The 18,829-nt window shown below is 34.9% G+C and overlaps 2 protein-coding genes across 5 annotated transcripts; one reads left to right on the top strand and one right to left on the bottom strand.

Annotated features, from left to right (window-relative positions):
* Positions 1 to 564: 564 nt before the first annotated feature.
* LOC107856340 lies at positions 565 to 7,587 on the bottom strand. The gene is made up of 9 exons (XM_016701344.2): positions 7,022 to 7,587; positions 5,554 to 5,599; positions 5,388 to 5,469; positions 5,250 to 5,295; positions 5,046 to 5,144; positions 3,464 to 3,532; positions 3,054 to 3,387; positions 2,687 to 2,832; positions 565 to 2,610 (listed from the first exon to the last, which is right to left on the bottom strand). Exons 1-9 carry the CDS (start codon positions 7,451 to 7,453, stop codon positions 1,063 to 1,065), a joined length of 2,802 nt encoding a protein of 933 aa, XP_016556830.2. The 5' UTR covers positions 7,454 to 7,587; the 3' UTR covers positions 565 to 1,062.
* Positions 7,588 to 13,471: 5,884 nt separating this feature from the next.
* LOC107856382 (probable tetraacyldisaccharide 4'-kinase, mitochondrial) lies at positions 13,472 to 18,401 on the top strand. Of its 4 annotated transcripts, none has more exons than XM_016701406.2 (8): positions 13,472 to 13,729; positions 15,264 to 15,387; positions 16,336 to 16,575; positions 16,690 to 16,839; positions 16,966 to 17,175; positions 17,326 to 17,385; positions 17,577 to 17,657; positions 17,824 to 18,401. In XM_016701406.2, the coding sequence occupies exons 1-8, from the start codon at positions 13,548 to 13,550 to the stop codon at positions 17,977 to 17,979; spliced, it is 1,203 nt and encodes a 400-aa protein (XP_016556892.1). In that variant the 5' UTR covers positions 13,472 to 13,547; the 3' UTR covers positions 17,980 to 18,401. The 4 variants fall into 4 exon arrangements, with proteins under 4 accessions (XP_016556892.1, XP_016556893.1, XP_016556891.1 ...); XM_016701407.2 differs by having other exon boundaries at positions 13,512 to 13,729; positions 16,687 to 16,839; positions 17,892 to 18,063; XM_016701405.2 differs by having other exon boundaries at positions 13,514 to 13,729; positions 16,687 to 16,839.
* The last annotated feature ends 428 nt before the right edge of the window (positions 18,402 to 18,829 follow it).

The raw sequence follows: 18,829 nt of genomic DNA on the forward strand, positions 1-18,829 counted from the left end.
ACTTGTATAAAGTGCTTTTGAAGCTGTACGTCCAGAACATAATATTTGTGAAATTTTAGCCATTTTCATCTAATGTTGGAAAATCGTGGCGCACCTCGATTAATTTTACAGAATACCTACCACCTCCCACAACAACAAATACCACGTAACTCTATCCACTAATGTTAGAATAGATGGGAAGAAATGACCTAATGAGTGTCTTTGTTCGAACTGAAACCTCAACTCAACTTCATTAAACCACTAGACAAACACCCTCGGGTGCAAATTTTTACAACCTTAACCCATTGTTCAGCATCGAAAATATTGAATTCAATTGAAAACTGTCACATATAAGCTCCATAGAGAGAATAGAATGACTCGTTGCTATAAAACTGTATTATAGGGAGCATGGGCATGTGCATGTTGCAGTCACATCATTTATTACATTCATTGATATAACTCGACTAACCAAAGATATTGATTGACATATTACACCAAAAGAATATCAATTCTTTTGCATTTCTCTTAATATCTGAGGAAAGTGAGGCAGAAAAACAATGATCGAAGTGAAAATGACAGAAACTCCAAAAACAAAGTCCCACCTTGCTCCAATGTACAATGAATTAAAGCGTTTCTTTCAGTAAATCGCCATATAGCAAACACTGGAACGAACTAATATAAACGTAATATGCTTTCCTTCTTCAGCCATCTAAATCGCAATGGTAAGTCAATGATTGGGATGAAACAAACCACGACTCGTATCCTGGACAGTGATCCTCCTGTTGTGCCTGCTGCCTATCCTAAACCTGAACTAGAACTATTGCCTTTTCCATCACTACAACGGCATAACCAGTGAAGAAATAATAACTCGGTACATTCAAAAAAAAAAATGAAGTAGCTGACTCCAGTAGTGGAGGCGCTAACTTAAACGTTAGCATGAAATGAGACCCGATATCAAAGTCTTCCGCAAAGCTGCTAGTGGTTTGCTGAAGCAGAGATGTCATTCAGATATGCCAGCCAAAAGATCCAAAGGCTCTTGTACGTTCAGACATCTTCAAATACTTTATCAGAAACTGCCTGGTCTCATAATTGCAAGGCCAGGTCAGGCTGCTGAGAATCGACTAAGACAGTCGAAGATGGTCGACCAGGAGACCCAGATGACTGGAAACTAATGTTTAAGTCAGGAGGGAGGGAATCCTGCTTCTGTCTTGGCTGTGCTGGTTGATTAAAATTCTGCCAAGCAGATTGTACCTGGAACCTAGACAAGTCAGCAGGTATAGATTGACGGAAAATCAGTGGCGCATTCTGGAATTGAGCTTCACTGCCCACTCTCACAGGATGAGGCACAAAAGCATGAAGGGGAGTACTGCTCTTCTCAGCCTGAAAGTGCATTGCTGATGTAGGATGTTCACCCCGAACTCGTGAAGTTTGTTGCTGGACATTGCGAGAAGGGTTATACAATGAATCAGCAGAAATATGACAATTCTGCAAGCTTGCTGTTTCCACACCTGGTCTGAAACCTGCTGCCCCAACTGACATCCATGCTCGGGCAGCAGCAGCAGCAGCATTTCCTGAATCATCTTTCCTCACAGATGGAGTCACGGGGGAATTTGTAGAAGCATCAGTAAGGGACTGGTTCAAAGAGTTCTGTTGACTCTCAGCCTTTTCGGCCAACATTCTCATCAACTGAACAGGGTCACTGAGGACCTGCTCCTGCTCTTGGTGAAAGAAACCTGCAACTTTTCTCATGGCTGGAATGCTATCAGCAGTTAAATGCGCCGCTGGTGCAATGTCTGGTTTATTATTAAGTGCTCTCCCATTGGGCAGTCCTCCAACAGCATTTCCATTCACAACCGGTTGCTTAAAGGACCCAGCTGAGAATGGATTTCTCGGACTTGCCCCGGTAGACCTCGATCCAGGAATTTCAGAAGTACTGGTAATATTACTCTTTCTGGTAACTTCAGAATTTCTTTGATTGGCTGAGGGTGGGCTATTTAACTCAACCTGCTTCTGCAGCTTTTTATCAGGTTCAGTTTTGAGACTGATCTTTTTCTCAGGTTCAGATTTGAAATGGATCTTTTTATCAGGTTCAGATTTGAAATGGCCCTTTCTATCAGGTTCAGTGAAATTTCTGGATTGCAAATCTGGATGCTGGTATCTGGGGCTAGCTGTAGCACAAACAGGAGGTTTCTTTCCGGAAGAAGAAAGAAAAGACGGTCTTCCTTCTCGATTGACCTCCCTAGGAGATTGCTCCTTCATGGGAATTAATATATTCAAACCGCTTTCCATGGGCTTACCGCTAGTTGAACCAAGATACGGTGATTTTCCTTCTAACATAGGTTGTGTATCTTTTCGAGCAATTGCGTCCTCAGATGTTTTCTCATTCTTTTGAGCTCCAAACTTTTGTACAGACTTGGAGAAGAATGGAGGTTCCTTCAAGGTATAGTTCTCAAGCACCAATACTGGGGTTGGAAGCGGCTCATATTCCCCAACCCATCCCTGGCCAAACTTGAATCCAGGAGGTAATGCCTGTTCAATTTTCTGGGATGCAACTCGCCATGCAACAGGCCCGAGAGTTGCAGCAAATCGGGCAAGGCTCCTAGCATATGCATGATCAGAATAAAGCCCAACCTGAACACATAGAGGAAAATTACGAAAAAGGAAGACAATAACCAACTGGAAATGAAACTAGTTGTGTGGTACGCACAGTGACCAGGTGCTTGCTTTCATCTTCGAACGTTGAAAATATGGACTCTCTGCTGCAAACTGGTTGTGTGGATATGTTGTAACTTGCACGACGGTTGTCATCAGGCACAGTTGGTTTCCTTCCAAATCTGGATAGAGGACCCTTCCCTGCAACAAGTTACGCAGAGAAACTTAAGAGCAAGAAACACATGCAAAAAAGGAAGAAATAAATGAAAAGAGGAATATAAGCTAGCAACACTTGATTAATTCAAGCTAAAAATGTCAACAAACAGAAGAGAAATGCAGGACATAAAAAGGGGAGCAACCATCTTAGTAGGCAAACTTAAACATCTTGGCTATTGTTGAAGACAAATGATAATTTATGGTACCTGATAGTGATTCTTCTGCCTTGTCTACATTTTGGTCATTCAGTAAAGAATTTCCTTCAGCAGAACCATCAACACCATAAGGTTTCTCTGATACTCCAGCGACACAAGTGTTGTTAAGATGGTGGTTATCTCCAGCTACGGCAAGAGTGGCACCTGATGAGAAATCAGAGCCAACAGTTTCCTGGAACATCTGGGCCACTGGCTTCTTTATTTGCTTCCTGACAACAGACCCGTATTTTGTCTTCTGTTCCACCTTGACATCCTTATCAGAGCGGTCATAATTGATTCTTAGCTTCTCAAATTTCTTTGTAGCCAACTCTTGGATGTTACGTGCCTTGTCAAAATTGTTGCAACATAAGCTTTATGGGTTCAAAAAAAAAGGGTGATTAACATGAGATTGCAATAACTACCTGTTTATGGTAGATGGTATCCGATGAATTGTACTGCATTGCATTCGAACAAATGAGGAAGATATCGCTCTGAAATGGTAATAATTAAAGTTTGATTATACAGGGAACTCAAGCTAAGATCAGAACATACTAGAAATTTTGCTTGCTAGTAACGCAGCTTAAAGCCCATTCAAAAAAAAAAAAATGGTGGCAATTGACTCATAAAAAAAAAAAAGGACAGTTGACTTCAACAGCCTCATCACTCATGGTACAGAGCCACTCAGAAGACTAGTTTTATTGACTTCTCATTTCATCAAAGAGAAGAAGAGAAAAGAATGAACACCAATTGAAGTCCCATGAACTCACTCATGTCTCTTAAAGTGACACATGGTATCTCCTAAATGGGCTTATATCCTAGAAAGAGACATTCTAAATTCAAAACAAAAAAAAGGGCAGACCGGTGCACTAAAGCTACCGCTATGCGCAGTGTCCGGGGAAGGGTCCCACCAACAAGGGGGTATTGTCCGCAACCTTACCTTGCATTTCTGCCAGAGGCTGTTTCCAAAGACATTCTAATTTCCTCGTAAGAAATTAAAAAGGCTTCCGATTACCTATAAAAGCACACACCTTAAGATGGGCTAGTTAATACCACATCAAAATACTGCTTCACGCAGCCAAAACAATAGATAGGCAGAGTGACCAAGTACAGTAGTCTAGCACACAAACTCATGCAGCGGAAAACAAAAAGACCAAAAGCACAAAAAGGCTTCAGATTGCATAGAGGACACTTTGATGATGCCAGAAACTCTTGCTTCCCTAGCACTTGGTTTTGCCATAGAATTAATTTATGTATCAGGCCACTGGAGTCGAAATACTCGAATATATTCCTCTTCCATTTCCTTGCATTCAGTAAATCACCAGCACCAAATAGTACGTGCTTTTTGATTAAACAAGGAGATACAGAAATGTCGTGACCAAGCTAAAACAGTTCAAATTTCAACTATCCACGGTATCATTGACTGCCAAAACTACATAAATTCTCAAACCACTAATGATGAATCTATGCAAGCCAGAATAAAATAAGTTGTAAGTAGAACAAACAGAGCATAATCAACATCTTTCTTCTCACGCAAAAAAACTAAAGACCCTACATATAAATTGAGCAAGCCAGCACGGGAAACAGAAAAAAAAAACAGATTAAGTGTGTTAGGAGTCATGATTTCTTGAAACAGAACGAAACTCCATTTTGTGATCTAGATGCAAAGATCCAAGCATAACAATATATCCGAATAACAAATTCACAATGCCCAATTCAGAGTTCAGGTTGTGGAAGAAAACAAATGCCAAAAAGGGCCTACTGGGTAAATGTGATTCTACTAATCATGGTCGGTCAGGGACCAAAAACATATTTAGATAAGAAAAGAATAAAGGAAAGCTTCCAAATGGGAAGGGAAGCTAAATCAGCTATTTTGGAGTGCCAACGTCTTCGTTCACTGCTGCTGGAATTCCAAAACACGCAACAAAATACAGAAAACCGATGCATTTTTTCTTGCTCCACGCACAAAAACAAGCAGTAGGAAGAGGATTAGTTGAAGAGATTCACCTCAAATTGCTCCAAAGTGGCATATGCTCCAGTTCCCAACTTGTTCCTGACAGTGGCAAAGTCCATGGGATTCTCAATCACCTCATGGTAATCAGGAAGCTTCCCGGAAATCAAGAAACAACTAATCAGCTTTGCTTTAATTGTACTGTCTTTCTCCCCAAATAATACTTCGGAAACAAAAACAAATACCCCTCCCAAACATACCTCTTCAGGATCAACAGGATCCGCATAAACACCGTATATGTCTTTCCTGCCACAGGGAAATTAAAGAAACTAAACACTACAAGTACCTTTAGCTGAACAACCAACAAAATTTCCGTTTACTAAGAATTCAACACTTACTTCTGTAGCTTGTCGAGAATCAATTCCAACGTCTTCTTGTCTGGTAACGGGCTGATTCCAGAATGTCGTTCCGGTGGTGTCCCTGCTCAACCACATCTTACCTTCAATAATGTGGATAAAAAACAAACATGAAATGTTTCCATTTCTGAAAAATCAAAAACTATACCTGGAGCAGAGTCGACATCTTTTCCTTCTTCATTCCTTCCTCTAGCCTGTCAAAATCCAGCAGTAACCTTAAACCTCCATAAATACAATCTCCAAAATACAAAAGTGCAGAATTAAACTACAATCAAGCAACTATCCCTCTATCCTAAATTAAGGTCAGCTACATGAATCCTCTATACATGAGTGAAGAATCAAAAACACACACCTAAAGAATTCCGGTTTTTCAAGTTTCATGCTTGAGGTGTGCCAGTTTCCTACCTAAACTGTGACCAAATGTTACCGAAACATAAATCAACTATCAGTAGTTCCCTTTTATGCCTGAACGATAGTAATATTTCAGGTAAGGAAAGCGAACACGTGATAGTTCAGGTAGCAAAAGTGGACATGTGATATTTCAGGTAGGAAAAGTGAACACGTGATAGTTCAGTTAGAAAAAGTGAACACGCGACAGTTCAGTTAGGAAAAGTGAACACATGACAGTTTAGTCAGGAAAAGTGAACACGTGATAGTTCGGTTAGGATACTCATAAAAAATGTGATACTTCAGTTAGGATACTCGCAAAAAAAATGATAATTCATTTAGGAAACTCGCAAAAGATTGTGATACTTCCGATGTGTTTTAAACATTAAATCTACAAGGGTCCATATTTCTCCAAAAAATTATCTTTCACCAGATAAATTAGATTTTTTTCTAAAACTAAACATCCCCTCAAAATATTAGACTGCAGAAACCTCAAAGCAAATTAAAAACACACAACAATAACAACAACAACATACCCGGTAAAATCACACATATTAAAAACACACTAAGGAGGAAAAATGGCGTCTGCTAGACAGAGACAGAAACAAGGAAGACAACAAAGAGAAAGAGAGAGACTGTTATTGTTTATGGTGTGAAGTAGAGAGAGAAAAATAGGAGAGAGAGAAAGGTGGGAGCGTGAGCAGATTCTGTGGGGGTTAGTTTTTGACAGTTGACCCGACAGTTAAATATCCATCCACCCGACACAGATATACAAATAAACATATACACATTGAGTGCCTATATGGAAAGAGAGAGAAAGAAGCTAAGTCTTGTCCAATTGGAAAAATCTTCAGTGAAGTCAGCTCAACTAAGCTGGACTTTCTTCCACCAAAGACCTATCGAATACAGTCTCTCTAACTCATCGAGGTAGAGGTAAAATTTGCTTATAGTCTACACTCTGTACACCCCACTAGTAGGAATAAGGATCTATCGAAAACCGTCCCTCTAATTCATCGAGGTAGAGGTAAAATTTGCATACAGTAATTAGGATCTATCGGAAACAATCTCTCTAGCTCATCGAGGTAGAGGTAAGATTTGGTACAGTCTACACTCCGTAGACCTCACTTGTGGAATTACACTGCGAATGTTGTTGTTACATGAACATCACTTCACAGTTCACAGTTCACTGTACACAGTACACACATTCATGGAAGAAATTTCACACATACCTCATCATCATTTTCAATTTCATCATCATTTTCTTCGTCATCTTCCTCGTCTTCGTCGCGATTTACTTTTCTCTTCTTAGTGTGTTTCCTCACATCGCCATCGTCGTCGTCCGACGATGCTGATGTGGCAGGTCCTCTCCGATTCCGACTCGGAGTTGACTCAGCAGCGCCGCCTTCATCATTCTGCAGCTTAAGCAAAAGTTTCAGCTTCTTCTCTTTTCCACTCTCATCTTCATCGTCATCTAAAAAGTACTCGTCGTCGTCAAGGTAATCGTCGATGTCGAACATGTACCTTACATTCCGCCGCCGTCCACTCCGCCGGAGCTCCTTTTCCTTCTTCGCCGATTCCGTCTTCTCCACGGCGGCGTTCCGGCGAGCTAGATCTGCCTTTGATGGACGTCCTTTCTTCTTCGTCTTCACGATCTGTCCCATCTTTCTCTCTCTAGAAAATTCTCTCTCTAGATTCTGTCTTTCTCTCTCTTGTTTTACTCCATTACATTATTTGCAGTGCTTTTGGCTTTTTTTGAGTTGCTTTTGTGCTCCGACCCTGACTCTGAGCCTGAGGTTTGGTGGGGACTTTAACGGGGGATTTAATAACTTTTAAAATTAACGTTGAATTGTCCTTCTTTGTCAAACGCCGTTGGTGGCATGGACTAATGGCGTTAAGTGATGCCCGTTGCCCGCTGATTTTGCGTGTCCGAATATGTGCCTGTAGTGGGTACGTCAAATCATGCATACTTACAACGTTAGAGCGTGAACTTCACCTTCAACGCTAGCTCGTTTGATCGTAAATTTTGAATTAAATTTTAAAAATTAATCTTATCATAAATTATGGATTAGATTTTGAAAGTTAATCTTCAAACATTTCCTTGGTAATAGATTTTGAATCAAATTTTAAATTAATCCTTAAATATCTTATTATATCAGACTAAAAAAATCTATTTTTAAATAGATTTCAAGTTTCACAAATTAGTCCCACAATTTTAAATTTTGAGACATCATGCACAATAGTTCAATCTTATTTTAAATAAACTATATATCAAAACACAATTTCATGAGATATTTTAATCTATGAAATTACTTTTATTTATCTCATATATTCAAACAATCGGAGGTTATGAAAAAATACACACAAACAAACATCTACTCATATGTAATATTAATTTAATGTAAATATCGGATACGAGTAAATTTCTAAGTGATATACCAACCTTGTCTAGTTTATCTTAGCTCGCATTATTCTATTTATGTATTTAAAGTGAATAAATACTTTTTATACTTTTACTTTTCTTTTTTTTGTGTTCAAGGTCCAGTTGTCCTATTCCATAATTCAGAATAAAGAACCAATCAGCTTCATTCATTGCATTTGGTTTATGTTGTTAACTTGGAATTAAATTTATATTATCTTTCTCAACACATAATTATGATTTATCAATTTAAGCTATAAAATATTCAATAGAGACCGTAAAGTATAGAATGATTAGCAAAAATTAATAGTATATTATTAAATATTTTCCTTTTCCACACACTTTGCTAAACACAGTATTACTACTGATTAGGAATATATGTTAGTGTGGCAATTAGTCAACAACGGAAAGTCACAAATTAAACTGTATGCGTCGGAGACACGATAGATAATAATAGTCAATTGAAATAATAATAATAATAAACCCCCCACCCCACCCCACCCTGTCTCGAATTAGTTATCGTATTATTTCACTTCTCGATAGAAAGGTGTGGAGGATGCGGATTAGGATAGAGGGTTAGGGGAGAGTGCATCGATAACAGTAGGTGCGTTCTTTATTTGTGTCTGAAGTTTCTTATTCGTGGGTTGAAAATATATAGTTTTTAGTAGTATCTTGTGGCTGGCGTTGTTAGTTTATTTTGCCTGTACAAGCTTATATGCATTTATGTTTTGTGTTTGCTACGCTATTATTAGTTCTAAGCCGAGAGTCTATCGGAAACAGACTTTCTACTTCATATGAAGTAGTGGTATGGTCTGTGTATACTCTATTCTTCCCATACCCCATTAGATGAAAATACACTGGGTATATTATTATTGTTGTTGTTGATTATTTCACTTCTCGATAATTAACTAATCTAACGTTTAAAGTTAAATTAAAAGAACATCATAAAATACTAAAGAACAAGATAAATATCCTCAAAAAATATGACTATAAATTCGAATCAGAGAAAGTACTATGGGACAGTAGCGGAGTCAGAAATTTAATGAGAAGTGCATAATTTTTTATTTTTTTGATCAATTGCATTATGGGAGTGCAAAATTAAATGACTCGTAATCCCTGAAATTTAATCTATATATACAACATAATTTTTTGACGAAAGATGTATACCTGACCACCCTTTAATATCGATGGATCCACGCATGATTACCGGAGGAGATTCATAATTGTACATGTTAAGTGTCTTAAGTAATAAATTAAACTAGTCCTTTTTTTAATGTCATGTGACACAAGTCAAATTATTAGTGGTTAGAGTATCTATGTTAGAAGTTAATTTAGTGATTGATCACTGATCAGAAACATATTAATTAATAAGTGCTATAAGTTATTTTGGTGCTTAGTAGATTAACGAAAGTGACAATCAAATTATTCTTATGATGAAGAGCAAAATGCACTAACCAACCAACTAATAATAATTAAAAATTCAATTAAATATGAGATAAAATAATTTCATATTTTATTTCAAGATTAGCGTATAATAGAACAACATACAGCCGGTTAGTACATTGTGAAATTAGTCAAAATTTTACCGAGGACCCATTTGGACATATTTAAAATCGGATTAATTTGAAGTTGAAATTTTATTTGGACATATAATGTAGATTTCTTATAAAAGAAAAACAATTTATAAAACTGTCAACATATTTAATATAATTTTATATCAGTAATTTCATAAGTAGGCTATTGACCAAATCATGTATTAAATATAATATTTGTTTTAGTTTAGTTTATGTGTCGTCAAATTTATCATTTGGGATTTGCAATTATTAGTTTTCGCATGACATTTTATCAATTTTGATTTCAACATAAATGACACGTAAAAATAAACATAGAGAGTATTAACTCGGATGAATCAAACTACTTATGTGGGGATCATGCGGATTAATAAATTAGTATCCTTTTATTTAATTAGTTCAGCTTCACATATAACATCTCATAATTATATATTAAGAATATCTTATACGTTATATATAGCACTTTCTATCTTTTCAACTATCAACGTGAAATTTTATTAGTGGACTAGAAAATGCAATAGTCAAACTCATCGATAGCCCCTCAAATTTGTCTCTAAAATTCATTTAGGCCCCTTAACAAAGACTTGTACCAATTAAACCCTCCAATTTGTTTTCAATTGGGCATTTTTTTCCCTATCAGCAAAAAGGTCAAAGTGTGTGTTGCACACACGCGATGATGTGGCAAAACGAGCTAATTGGAAGTTGACACGTGGCATTGTGGGTCCAATAATTATTAAAAATTAATTATAATTTTTTTTAAAAAAGTATATAAAAATGGCATTGAGGAAATTATTAAAAAATAATTCTAAATTTTTTTTAAAAAAAAATTAAAATAAAAATGAAAATAAAAAATGGCATTGAGGATATAAATTATGATTTTTTAAATATTTTTTTATAAAATAAAAATAAAAGTTGATTATTTAAAAAACATTATAAAATTATTTAAAAAATAAAATAAATTATTAAAAATTATTTAAAAAATTAATTATTAAAAAAAATTATAAAACTTTTTTAAATGAAAATTAAAAATGGCATTGAGAATCCAAATTATGAAAAAATAATTATAAAATTATTTGAAAAATAAAAATAAAATACTGATTATATAAAAAAAATTATAATTTTTTTAAAAAAATGAAATAAATTATTAAAAATTTATTTAAAAAATTAAAAATTAATTATTAAAAAAATTATAAAACTTTTTAAAATGAAAATAAAAAATGGCATTGAGGATCCAAATTATGAAAAAATAATTATAAAATTATTTAAAAAATAAAAATAAAAAACTAATTATTAAAAAGAAATTATAAATTTTTTAAAAAAAATTAAATAAATTATTCAAATCTTATTTAAAAATAAAAAAATAATTATTAAGAAAAATTATAAAACTTTTGAAAATGAAAATAATAAATGGCATTGAGGATATAATTATGAAAAAATAATTATAAAATTACTTAAAAACTAAAAATAAAAAAATGATTATTTAAAAAAAATTATAAATTTTTTTAAGAAATGAAATAAATTATTAAAAAATTATTTAAAAAATTAATTATTAAAAAAATTTATAAAACTTTTTAAAATAAAAAATCAAAAATGGCATTGAGGATCCAAATTATGAAAAATAATTATAAAATTATTTAAAAAAAAAAAATAAAAAACTAATTATTAAAAAGAAATTATAAAAAAATTTAAAAGATGAAAATAAAAACCATATTTTTTTAAAATTCAGTTTTATTAAAAAAAATAAAAATTGGGGCCCTCTAATGCTTTTTGGGGCCTTTAGAGTTTAAAAAAAGAGAAAATTTGTTATTAAAAATAATTTGGGGCTCTTAATGCCATTTGACATCTTTTTATTCGTAAATTAGTAAAAAAAATATTTCTCGCAGTGCTACATCAGTAAAAAAATGTTCAATTGAAACAAAATTCAAGGGTTTAGGAGTTTAATATGTACAAACTTTTATTTAGAGGTCTAAGTAAATTTTAGTAACAAGTTTAAATGTCTACCAAATGCAATTGATTCATACGTACGTAAGTAACATTGCATGTGTGTGTTGATATTTAGTTACTTTTGGCTCAGTTTTATTGGTGAGTCTATCTAAAAAAGGAACTTTCTTATATGGACGCATTAATGGAAATTAATTAATGCAACGTACACGAAATACGTGCATGCACTAATAAATGTGATCTTTGAAAAGTTTCTTCCAAAAAAAATACTATTCTCGCATCTTATTTTATATATCGTTATTTAATCGAATTCGAAATTTAAGAAATAAATGATGACTTTGTAAAATTTATAAAATTATTTCTCTTAAAGTTATTTTAATATTTACCTTTTAGTTATCCTTTCTTAATAAGTGGGACCCACTAAAAATAAAATGGGAATGATGTCATTAAATAATTACCAGATAAGAAAATGTGACATTCTTTTTGAGACGGATCCAAAAAAAAATGACGACACATAAAATGGAATTGAGGGAGTAATATATATAGTTTCATGAACAGTTCTCCTTTTTTCATTTTCTCACTGAGTTTAATTAACATGCTTTATTTGAGAAAATTCAGAATAAGGTAGGGATGATTTTCACAGTGAACGAGAAATGGGACTGAGATGGTTTAATCATGTAAAAAGGAGATGAGTGAATGTCTTAGTGAGGAGGTATGGGAGGTTAAATATAATAAGTATGAAGAGAGGTAAAAGTAGGCTGAAAAAGTACTGTGAAGAAGTGATTAAATAAGACATGGTGTAAATTCAGCTCACCAAGGGTAAGACATTAAATAGGAGGATATGAAAGTCGCGAATTAGAATAGAAGTTTAGTAGATTTCTGAGCCTTATACATGTAGTTTGGCACAATTGATCGCCTTAGAAGACTGTCGAACTATGCTTTGGTGGGAGTCTGAAAGCATTGTGTCGATCGTAGTATTCGCTTTACACACATCGTTTCTTGCTTTTGATATCTTTTGCCTATTGTGTTTCAATTACCTTTTATTTTGTTGGTGTCTTTTATTTAAAGGTTATGCATTGGTTTTCTTATAATTGACATCTTTTATTACTATCATATTTTGTTTTTGATAATTATCTTGATTTGCTACAATTGAGCTGTTAAAGGATCTTTCAAAAATAACTTCGTGTAAGATTTGCGGATACTCTACTTTCTAGACCCACTCGTGAAATTAAAACTGATTACGTAGTGTTGATGTCAAAACAAAAAGGAAATACAACATAAAATATACACCTTAACTTACCAGATTTACACAAATCTCACCCATACAAAGTAATTACATAAATCACAACTAATTATGTATCTTCCTGGGATGTATTGGGAAGCTAATTATGTATCTCAACGGATAAAAAAAAAGCACGTATCAAAAATCTAATTACGTATCTTTACAAGGAACAAATGTATCTTCATTGGATGTATTATGTATCTTGACGATTCAAAATGAAAAAAAAATACATCGAAAGCTAATTATGTATCTTTACAAAGGAAAAACCGTATTTTCGTTGAATGTAGCAGAAACTAATTATGTAATCCGACAGACCAAAAATTGCAATTTCCAATAACTATACAAAAATGTCAAAATTTTCTTAAGTAAGCTCCAAACTATCGGAATTTGTGTTGTTTAGCCTCCAAGAAATGGATTGGGCTTCTTCATTCACAAACGATAGTCGAGCCCAGACAAACAAACCGGAGCATGTTGGCCCAAATACTAATCCTTCACTTTTTTTTTTCTTTCAAATTATCAAATTTGATCACTACTGTACTCTGTTAATGGAGAAATTGAGGAAAATGGTGAACCAAATAGCGTATACACCGCAACAAAACAGGCTCAGTAAACTTTCAGCACTTCAATTATCTCTTATCCCTATTCTCTCACTAGCTTCAACTCTCTATAGCTTTGCACTTCCTCTCCGCTGTCGCCTTTACCAACTTGGTTTGCTTCAGAAAAACAGGTAAATTAGTTAAGGTATGAAATTATACTGTTTATTTTAGAGTAAAGCATCGATTACCCTTTGAACTCTGACCAAATTTGCTACGACGCACGGTACTATTACTCCTGTAGTAAATTTTAGCAACTTTTTAGCTGACGTGACGTGACGTCTTTTGTCGATATTTTTAGGCGATCCTATTACTCCTGAAGTAAATTTTAGATATTTTTGTCAACTTTTTAGCCGACGTGACGTCTTTTGTGACATTTTTAGCTGATGTTGCACCTTTGATGTGCGCTTCATTTAATGTAATAAAGGTATCACATCAGCATTATTCTAATAGGCCATATGAAATTGAGTGTTTTGTAGCACATTTGGTGATAGTTCAGGGTTACTGGATGCTTTATCTGTTTATTTTATACTGCTTTTGATTAGGGATATTAATTAGTCTCGTGATTATTTATTCATTCCAGTATAATAATTGTATAAGTTAGCTAGTTAGAACTGTGTAACATATTACTCACTCCGTACATCTTTACTTGTGCACTTTCGTATTGGCACAACAATTAAGAAACAGTAAATGATAGAGATAATTTTATCACATTACTCTTTGAATTTAATGTTTTGGTAAATGCATTAGATAATGAATGTATTTAATGCTAAGGGTAAAATGGGTAAAAATAGGTAAATTATCCGTAGGTTTTATATGCTGGAACAGTATTGTTGGACATTTCAAAATAGAAAAATAGACAAGTAAAAATGGACGGAGGGATTAGTAATCGGATACTCCTTCCGTCTTATTTTATGTAGCAATCTTTCCTTTTTAGTCTGTTCCAAAAACAATGTAACCTTACTATAATTAGAAACAATTTAACTTTAAAGTTCTCCGTTTATCCATAATGAAATAATTTACAACCAAAAAAGTATCTAAGAATCGTTTTAGACCACAAGTTTCAAAAAAAGAATTTCCTTAAATACCATGGCAAGTCAAATAATGTCATATAAAATGGGATGAGAATTTTAATGTTATTTGTTATGCATGCTTTAGTTATTCTACCTTCTACTCCGCATAAGATAATATACTAATGCCGTTCTAACTTATTGCTATGCAGGTTTCTGAATTGCAAATTAAATTTGTATTAATTTTATAAATGAATAACTTATTTGCTATCTCGCTACCAATCTTTGTATAACTTACACAAAAATTAGTACGGGAAGAACTTGCTTTCTTTACTAGCTACTAAATGACCCCTTAGTGTGTCTTGATCTCCTGAGAAGAGGTAGAGGTAGGCCGAAGAAAGAGGTGATTTGACAGTACATGACAAGTTTGGCGTGGAGGCCACTGCCACATAGTCAAAAGCAAAAAAATCTAAGAACTCTAGTTTCTAGCTGTATTTGGGTTTGTTGTATATTTGTTCTAAGTGAGAATTTGTTTGCTTACCATGCCCATGTAATGTTTTGATAGCTGTTTTATTTAAGTTTATTATGATTTTGTTATTTTCTTGATTTGTTCTATGTGTTTCCTTATCATATCCATGTAATCTCTTTGAACTGTAAGGTTGCCGGTGCCAGTGATTAGCGTTGGGAATTTAACGTGGGGAGGTAATGGGAAGACCCCAATGGTTGAGTTTCTTGCTGTTTGGTTGTCTGCTGCTGGAATTTCACCTCTTATTCTAACAAGGGTACTCTCTTTTTATCCCATTCTTCTTAATGGCTCTGTCAATCCGCCTTGTTTCGTTATATTTAATGATGCTTGATTGAATTTGATAGTTTAAGCAACCAAGGGTATGATTAGTAGTCAATGAAGTGAGATTTGAACCATGAGGTCTCTAGTCTCATCCGTCTGAGCATTGGTGGATAGAGTTAATCCCTACCTGTGCTGGTGGGAGGTAGGAGGTACCTATGGAATATTGGAATTAGTCGAGGTGTGCAAGTTAGCACTAATACCATAATTATAAAAAAAACGTTTACTTTACTTGTTGTATTATATTAGTGTAAGTAGAAGAAATATTTAAGTAATAGTGAAATAGTTAGGAAGTTAGTGTGATAAAAAACAGTACCACGAAGTGAAATTTGAATTCTGAAAGTTGTGAAAGACATATGAAGCAATCCTGTTAATGAAAAGGTGTCAAATTTTCTGGAATCTAACTGTGATGACTAGAGTGTCGTATAAATTGCAACAGATGGGATACTTTATAATTCCACATGTTAGTCTTTTCGTGTTACATTTTTGGAATGAATGAATCCATTCTTTTCTACTTTGACTTTCATTCGATTTGCTTGATATTCCACGGGTTTACTATTACCACAAAGGAACCTTGTAAATAGGCTCCTCTTCTGCGTTATTGAAAGTGGACGATCTACTGTTGTATCTGGTCTTTTATTGTCTCTTTGTATTAGTCTCGTGTCTAACCTCGTGGAAATGTTGTCCAGCATTAGTTACATAAATCTTCAAAGATCCAAAGAAATAATTTGAACTCTTATTTGGTTTGTTTCTGGTGTTTGTTTATGGTACTCAGCTGTTTTTTTAACCTTTTTCTCCTTTCTGATGTATCTTGGACCATTTTTGATTCAAATTCACCTGTTTATGAACATGCGGCTAGTGTTACGGAAAATGTTTTCTTCTGTAGGGTTATAGTGGTGCAGATGAAGCAAAAATGCTCCAAAGGCATCTATATGGAACACCTGTGAAGATAGGCGTAGGTGCAAACAGGGCCAATACAGCTGCTTCTTTTCTGAAAAGATATGGCTACATCAGCCCTTGGAAGCACAGTGACACTGATTTGGAGGGACTTCTCTCGAATCGCAAACAAGGAAGTTGTTCCTGTTCTGACCAAATCGGGATTGCAATCCTAGACGATGGAATGCAGGTCTGCACCAAAACTGCATGTTAACTGTTAATCACTGACTGATCAAACATGAACTTTGTTGTTTAACCTAGAACTTTTGCGCATGCTTTGTCCACTCTGGATATCCGAAAGCAGCATAGCAGTTTTTGGCGTGACATCGAGATTGTGATGGTGAATGCAATGATTCCATGGGGGAACCATCAGTTAATTCCACTTGGACCATTACGGGAACCTTTGACCGCACTCACACGTGCAGATATAGTTGTAATCCATCATGCAGACTTGGTATAACACCCTCTTTCTTCTGTATATCTGAAACCGCTTTTGAGACTTGTGAAGCACATTTGATTAGTAAAACTAGGAAATCAAATAAGACCACTGACATCCATTTAATTTGTTTGAGCCACGTAGGTCTCAGAAAAGGATGTTGAGGCCATAGCATCAGAAATTCAAGAAGTAAAAAATTCTCTTCCTATATTCATGAGCCGATTGGCACCTTTGTACTTTCTTAAAGCTGGCAACACGTCTTGCAAATTGGCTTTAATGGACATCAGTAATACACTGGTCTTATGTGTCTCAGCAATTGCATCTGCTGATTCTTTTGTTGAGACGATAAAGAAGGTACAGTTTTTGAGTTCTCTTGCTTGATACTCATACAACCTTCTATTTCCCTCCTTCGAGTTGAAGTTTGGAGGTGGTTTGAGTTTTTATTTATTACCGCAAGTTATTATTCTATCTATTTTATTTTAAAAAGTTGTTAACGCTCTGCAGCTGGGGCCAGTGTTTGCTGATCGGCTGGACTTCAGTGACCATCATTTATTTCAAGCTAAGGTAGATCAGATCACATCATCTATTCTTCTTTGGCTTTTCTTTTTACTTGCCTCTTCAATCATATCGCACCCATAGATTTGTCATCCACCTGGATTCTTTGAATTGATGTTGGTACTGGACATTTTCATTCTCTTGTCTTTTTTTCCTTTTTAAGAACTTTGGTTTTCACTTTAATCCATAAACAACGACAGGATATTGACATGATCAAAATGAGACTTCGGAATCTTCAATCAGAGTTTGCTATGAAACCTGTCGTTGTTGTAACAGAAAAGGTGAGTAGATCTTTCAAAACGTATCGTCCTTTCCTGTTTTTTGTTTCTGTAGTACGTAGACCTTACCCCTACCTCGTAGAGATAGAGAGGCTTTCTTCGAACACTAGTCTTGAGTTGCTAACAAGTTATTACAATTTTCTCGTATTCCCCGATCTTGATTTGCTAGGACTATGATAGAGCTCCAGAGGTTCTTAAGTATTTGGATCCATATGAAGTGTTGGTTCTTTGCTCCAGCTTGCGAATTCTACCTCATAATGGAAATACAGAAGAGAGCTTTAAGAAGTGTCTATGGCAGCATTTGAAAGTTAGCAACAAGGCGTAAATATGGTACACAACTTCTTTTGAAGGCCATATAAGCTTCAAATCCTTACTTCTCCGAACAGTGATCTTGAAAAGCTCTGATCGAGATAGACACTATTGTACGAGGTCACAATTCATCCAACATGATCATCTCGGGTAAGCGAGAATGGGGACTCCTCCTTTGCGGGGAATGTGATAGCTGAGAGCTGTTATTCTTTGCCCGATTTTTGTCTTCACGCTCTAGTTTTCGAGTACATCTAAGCGAAAAATAGAAAACTAGCTATTACTTTTATAGCATTGTGACTCGAGCTCTCAAGCTCAGAAAACCAATGCATGCATTATTTTTTTCTAATGCACTCTATCAATCGACCCCTTAAGTTTTGTTGATGTTACAAAGCGATCACACTGGAGACATTTCAATAAGATCGATTTATATTGTCTTATTCATTATTCTGTTTCTTAAAGATTAAATTTCAGTGAATTGTCGTTTACTGATCTCATCTTTTACGGAATCGATCTTCTTTGACTGTACAAGAATATGAGGACTCGGTTAGTATACAAGATCATCAACATAGTAATAGAATGCATCCGCTGAAGCGAAGACTCATGTAACACAAGGTGGACAGAAGCTCAGCCATAGTTGGTTTTGGTCGTTGAAGCTTCGCCGTAGTGGCAAAGCAACAAGGTATACAGAAGCTCAGTCATAGTTGGTTTTGGTCGTTGAAGCTTCGCCGTAGTGACAAAGCTTTCATACTCCGAAGGCAGGCCTTATAGCATATGAATGGAACCCCTTTAGAGCCACAATATAGTGCTGAAACAAGTGAAAAAACTCGAGGAGCTTGCTTCAGTTCATAAAAAGCTTTGTGAAGTCG

This window comes from Capsicum annuum, chromosome 7 (genome assembly GCF_002878395.1).
Source record: "Capsicum annuum cultivar UCD-10X-F1 chromosome 7, UCD10Xv1.1, whole genome shotgun sequence".
In the NCBI taxonomy this organism is placed as follows: domain Eukaryota; kingdom Viridiplantae; phylum Streptophyta; class Magnoliopsida; order Solanales; family Solanaceae; genus Capsicum; species Capsicum annuum.

What these genes read in the sequence shown, in the direction of transcription:
- LOC107856340 (XM_016701344.2), bottom strand. Translation starts at nt 7,453, where the DNA reads ATGGGACAGATCGTGAAGACGAAGAAGAAAGGACGTCCATCAAAGGCA. An exon ending in CCACTTTGGAGCAATTTGAG is followed by an intron (nt 3,533 to 5,045) that starts GTGAATCTCTTC and finishes TTACCATTTCAG; the next exon opens with AGCGATATCTTCCTCATTTG. An exon ending in GGCAGAAGAATCACTATCAG is followed by an intron (nt 2,833 to 3,053) that starts GTACCATAAATT and finishes AACTTGTTGCAG; the next exon opens with GGAAGGGTCCTCTATCCAGA.
- LOC107856382 (XM_016701405.2), top strand. Translation starts at nt 13,548, where the DNA reads ATGGAGAAATTGAGGAAAATGGTGAACCAAATAGCGTATACACCGCAA. An exon ending in GGTTTGCTTCAGAAAAACAG is followed by an intron (nt 13,730 to 15,263) that starts GTAAATTAGTTA and finishes TTGAACTGTAAG; the next exon opens with GTTGCCGGTGCCAGTGATTA. An exon ending in TCGTTGTTGTAACAGAAAAG is followed by an intron (nt 17,658 to 17,823) that starts GTGAGTAGATCT and finishes TTGATTTGCTAG; the next exon opens with GACTATGATAGAGCTCCAGA.